Source organism: Nannospalax galili, unplaced genomic scaffold, assembly GCF_000622305.1.
Source record: "Nannospalax galili isolate Female #2095 unplaced genomic scaffold, S.galili_v1.0 scaffold363, whole genome shotgun sequence".
Lineage (NCBI taxonomy): Eukaryota > Metazoa > Chordata > Mammalia > Rodentia > Spalacidae > Nannospalax > Nannospalax galili.
The window spans coordinates 529817-535491 of NW_008351176.1; the positions used below are offsets into that span (position 1 = coordinate 529817).

General features: G+C 45.3%; 1 protein-coding gene across 1 annotated transcript; it reads right to left on the minus strand.

Annotated features, from left to right (window-relative positions):
• Positions 1-830: 830 nt before the first annotated feature.
• Positions 831-2615, minus strand: LOC103746041 (C-C motif chemokine 4). The gene is made up of 3 exons (XM_008848117.3): positions 2324-2615; positions 1714-1828; positions 831-1170 (listed from the first exon to the last, which is right to left on the minus strand). Exons 1-3 carry the CDS (start codon positions 2397-2399, stop codon positions 1083-1085), a joined length of 279 nt encoding a protein of 92 aa, XP_008846339.1. The 5' UTR covers positions 2400-2615; the 3' UTR covers positions 831-1082.
• Positions 2616-5675: the final 3060 nt, after the last annotated feature.

The following is a 5675-nucleotide window of genomic DNA, read 5'->3' on the forward strand; positions in this document are numbered from 1 at the left end:
GGGTGGGGGAGCTGGGAGAGAGAGCAAGGTTGTGGGAGTCAAGGCACAGTAGGCATGGTCAGGCTCATGATATTTTAGAGCCAAACCAGATACATGCTTCTGTTGTCAGAATAATACTGCCCATTTTCTGTGTGCTTTAGAGTGCTGACCCTTGAGCTAATTTAGGCCTCAGGAGACCTTGTTTCTGCTGAAGGTAGATACCTGGCTCAGAGAGGGAGATAAAGAACTTTCCAGGGTGTTTAACACATCTCATAAGAGCCCTTCAAAGAAAGTAGTATCATCCCACTTCACAGATGGAAAAACTGAGATCTAGCAGGTCAAATGATTTTCCTAATATCAAAGCAATAATAAGATGATGGAAACACCTTTCTGAGTGAACTACTACTTCCCTTCCCCCCTGAATGGTGCTGTGTTCCCTGTCTGTAATTCCTGAGGTGTCAATCTGATAGCGCTTAGGATCACAACCGTCCTTCTGGATCATCCTTTCATAATGCTTTCCAAGAAATCCCACATGACTCAGAAAATCACTCCTCTCTGTGCCCCTGTTTCTTCATCTGTAAAACTAAAGGTGTCGGTCCCTACCTCACACAGGTGTCAGAGTCCTTGTTGATAGTATTAAGTGGGATCATGTATTGAGAGCACTTAGCCAAGAGTACATGTTAAGGTTTCAGTGTTTGCTCATTCTTCCTGTTTTTGAAAACTATAGTTTGTCCCCACTAATAGCACCAGGCAATTCCCTTTACCCCCAAACAAAATCAAATTAAAATCACAAAGAAATGATATATTTTTAAAGGTTTTATTATGAAAATGCATGAAATCACCTGCACGATCATATCTACAATAGCAGAGAAGCAGTGACAGTGGATCGTCCCCATGGGAGACAGGCATCCTTTGACCAAATATAAATAATAGAAATATACCAAATACAATAACAAAGTATATAATAAAGATTTAAGTTAAGGGAAGGGACAGAAATTCCTGAACAGAATTGTGAGTGTAGAGAACAGCGTCGTCTAGAGGGGAAGTGTCAGGGCTCAAGTGACCTTCCCTGAAGAGCTTGCTCCCCCTGAGCCTGGGGAAGTTCAGTTCAGCTCCAAGTCGCTCACATACTCTTTGACCCAGGACTCATTGGGGTCCGCACACACCTGTCTGCCTCTTTTGGTTTGGAATCTGTAGAACAAGGAGTGGACAGATTAGAATCCCATGGAACCTCTGAGGACATTTGCACTATCTCTCCCCTGTGGAATGCATCTCGTGCTGCTTGACCGAGGCTTGTGGTGGGCAGCTGTGGTGAATGGGATCCTTCCTGGATGATCTTGACATTAGATTCCCTGTAACTTCCACCCACTGCTGTGGTCCCAGTGGTTTCCCACATTAGGAAACAATGGTCTTGCAATCAATACGGACAAGTCTCCGCATTTTTTATTGCTCCAGCAATGACTTTTCAGTGTGTTTTTCTAGCATAGTTTGAGAAATCTGTCCATATGTCATGTATGTTTTGAACTATTTCTGTTTTCCTGGCCTCTGGGTATCTTCCTCCCCAGGAGTCCCCTTCTTTGATGACCACCCACTCACTATCAAGACTCAAACAGTGATGGTGTGATTTGTTTCTTCACTGTTAGAACTGAATTCCCTCTGTTTGACAACCCCTTCCTTCAAACTGACCCTTTTTGAATCTTGCCCTCACTCTCACCCTCCCTGGTTGATACTTACACCACAGCTGGCTGGGAGCAACGGCTGCTGGTCTCATAGTAATCAATCACAAAGTTTCTAGGAAGCGGCCTTGAGGTGTAGGAGAAGCAGCAGGAAGTGGGAGGGTCTGAGCCCACTGGAAGGAAAAGTGAGGTATGGTCAAAACTCTACCTGGCAGCTGTTCGTTATAGATCTTCATTGAACATCCCTATGGACTTCCAGAACCCAAATATGGTCCATTATATCCCCAGCTACCCACCCAGGGTTGGACTCTTACTCTAAAAAGAAAATATTCCAAGAAGACAAAAAAAAAGAATTCTAGAAAATTGGAATTGAATTGTCTCAGAATACATCACAGTTCCTTCATGTTGCAAGCTTAAACCGAGAGAGAGAGAGAGAGAGAGAGAGAGAGAGAGAGATCAATAGTCTGACTTCCATCCTATTCTTTTTCTCTATTGCTGCCAATTCTAAAGAAAATAGGAGCTTGAATATTATTAAATGTCTACTAGATTCAACATTTAACAACAAACTACTTGAGAATCTTTCCCCTGCTCAGGCCCCTGCTGGACTGGCCCCAACTAGAAAAGCGGACGCATCGGCTCTAGAGGTAGCAGCGGAAGAGTTGACTTACTTGGTGCTGAGAGCACTTGTGTGCAGAAGGTGGCTCCGAGCACGAGGAGGGAGAGGACAGTCACGTAGAGCTTCATGGTCTTGGTGGTGAGGTTTGTACAGAGCTGAGAGGGCAGACCTCAGAAGCGTCAGAACTGACTGTGTTTTGTGGTGATCTGACTTGGGATCCCTTCTTTATAGGGACTCTGAGGCCTTGGACAGAGATGGGGGCACAGGAAGACTTGTGGAATTTCCAGAGTGAAGATGATGTCATGGCACCAAGAAAGAAACTGAAGTTGGCTGAAAGTAGGAGTTCCTCCCAGCTTGTCTTCCCCCAGAACAATGTCATCACGGAAGAAAGAGGAGGGAGCCGAGGGGAGAAGTGGGCTGAGGACTAGAGGGAAGTGGTACACCAAAACTGGGCCGAGCCTGAGGGGAGAGTGAAAACTAGAGGAAGGATGCGACGTTCACACCTGCTAGCAGCGCATGTGGGTAGACACTCCCTGCCCTTGGGGGTGGGCACCCCAGAAACTGGAGGCTTCACATCAGTCTCTCCAGGCTGGCTGTAATCTCCAGAACAAGCCTAGGGTTTGACCACAGATAGAAGCCATTTGCCTCTCCAGATTCCTCCACACACAAAAAGCCATTCATTTGATCAGCATCATTCAAGGATTGGGTTAGCCTGTCTAAAACAAAGAAAGAGTGGAAAAGAAGTCAAGATTTCAGGATATTTTATTGGGCTGATAAGAGAACAAAAGAAAGAAATCAAGTTTGGAAGACCCAGACAAAGAATGTTCTAGTACAGCAATGAGTTTGTATTACAGAGTGTGTAATCACCCAAGAGTGTTTTCCAGTCAGTCTCCAGGGAACACCTCATGTTGTAGCTGCCAGGTGTCCAAGGTGCAGCCTACCAATGCCAGAGAAACAGTAAACTCAAAGTAGGGCAGATGAGGGAAATTTGACAGTGGAACCAAGGTCTCACTCACTTTTAGCTTAACCACTCTGACTCACTTGATTGCTCTGGACCTTGCATTGCAAGGACCCAACTTCCTGCTCATTTGCTGTTTTCCAGAACAGATACAGTTGAATAAAGCCTCATCCATTCCCTCAAAGAGATCTTAGTCTAGTTGAGATGACTAATGTTGATTGTCACGTTGACATAGCTGGGAAGAGGAAACCTCACCTGGAAAATTTCCTCTATCAGACTGGCCTGTGGGAATGCCTGTAGGGCATTTTTTGATTGTTAATTCAGGCAAGAGGGCCAAGCTACTGTGTGTGATACCATCCTTAACCAGGTGGGCCTGGACTATATAAGAAAGCTAGCTGAGGAACTGGAGAGATGGCTCAGCAGTTAAGAGCACTGGCTGCTCTTGCAGAGGACCCAGGTTAAGTTCCCAGCACCCACATGGTGGCTAACAACTGTCCTTGACTCCAGTTCCAGGGGATCCTATGCTCTCTTCTGACCTCTGTGGGCATTGCATGACATGGGTATACTTACATACATGCAGACAATACACTCATACACATAAAAATTTAAAAAATAACAATTTTTTTTAAAAAAGCTAGCTGAGTATGAACCTAGGAGCAAGCCAGTAAGCAGCATTGCTCCATAGCTCCTGTCCCGACTTCCCTTCATGGTAGACTGTGATCTGGAAGTATAAGCCAAATAATCCCTTCCTCCCCTTAAGCTGCTTTTGGTCATGGCATTTATCAAAGAAACAATAAGCAAACTAGAAAGTTAGTAATTGCACTGACAGTGATAAAACAACTATCCATGAAGTAAAATAAGGTGACACATCAGAAGTAAAAGTGATGTCAGGGAGTCTTAAGGATGAAGATCATCCCTTAGCTGGTGGGGAGTTTTGAGTAGTCTAAATCCACTATACTAAGGAGGAGCCTCTGCTGCATGAGCCAATGTGCTGATTCAAAGACGGAGGCTCGAGCTGGGGCACAGGAGGATGGGAGATATGATTGGGTGATTAGTCTATAAAGTGGAAGCTTTGCTGTGATAGAGCATCCTCAGAGAAGGCAAAGAATATTCTAGAAGATTAGAAACAGAGGGAATCTCAGAACATATCACATTGCCTCCATATCACAAATGGGGAAACTAGGGCACAGAGAGGACAGAGACTCTCCTAAACCAACAGTCCAAGGCAGAGCCCAGCAACAGTCTGACTTCAGATAGTTTCTTCTAGTGTTTTTTAATGTTTAGGGAATAAGAACTCAAATATTATGACTGTCTGCTAGGGTCCTGGAGGGTAGTAGACTCTCAGAAGAGATTACAGATACACCGAGGAAACAGATGTCGATGTGGACAGCCCAGCCTCTTCTTAGGACAGTGCTAAGGCTTAGGAGTGTTAGGAAGACCATTGGGTGTCAGGGCCAAGAGCAACAGTGTCTGGGATTTAGCATACCTGGAATTAGAGTGTTACTTGAGGGCAAATGCCAAGACTGGGGAGCCAAGATGACCTGGGGCACAGGACCAGTTTGCTAAGATGATAAACCAGGCTTGAGGTATTCCAGTGTGGTGTCTAAGTCACTTTGGGGAAATGGAAGCAGAAGTTAATTGTGGGTTGAAGAGTCAAGTAGCCAGTTACGGAGAATGAAGGGTTCAGAATGGCACCGGTCTGGTAAGAAACAGACTGAAGCAGCCCATGGATGCCTGCCACACTCTGGCCCCCAAGGCTTAGTCCCTGCCATAGCCGGCTCCTCAGCTGTCAAGGGTGGAGGCAGTGACTTCAGGGGATGTTAAATTCCTGAGAGAAGCGCTCAGTTTCACCAGTATTTGGTGGATTCAAGGAAACTGTCAGAGTTTCTTATGAAGTCTCTCCCTTCAATGAAAGCTTTTTGTACTTATCTCTCCTCTCTTCCCATGCAACTAAGAGAAGAAAATAATACTGTAAGCTTTATTGAGCACCTATGAGGACAGACACTTGTCAGCATTGGAAGGTCTTGCTTTAAAATGGTGGGTGTGAAATGTGAAAAGAGGCTTCAAAAAATTTAAGGACTGGGAAGCGGAAGAGGAAAGAATGTAAGAGCAGAGCGGGAGGACGGCTGTGAAGTGCGTGCGTGACGGTTGCACTCAAGAACCCACTGCCGATATGGGGATCTGCACAAGATCAAGTCAGCAAGATCCATCAGCATTCCAGCAGGCAGCACTAATGGACTCAGTGGGTTACAGGGAGGGAGGGAAGGAGGGAGGGAGGGAGGGAGAGAGAGAGAGGACATGAAGAGGGAAGGGGGGATGTATTGGAGGGTTCCCAGGAGGAGTGGGAGAGAAAGTGGCTGTGATCAATTATACATGTATGAAATTGTCAAAAAATAAAGGGCAAAAATGTGAAATCTGAACTTTTTAAAGAAAATGAGATTTTTCT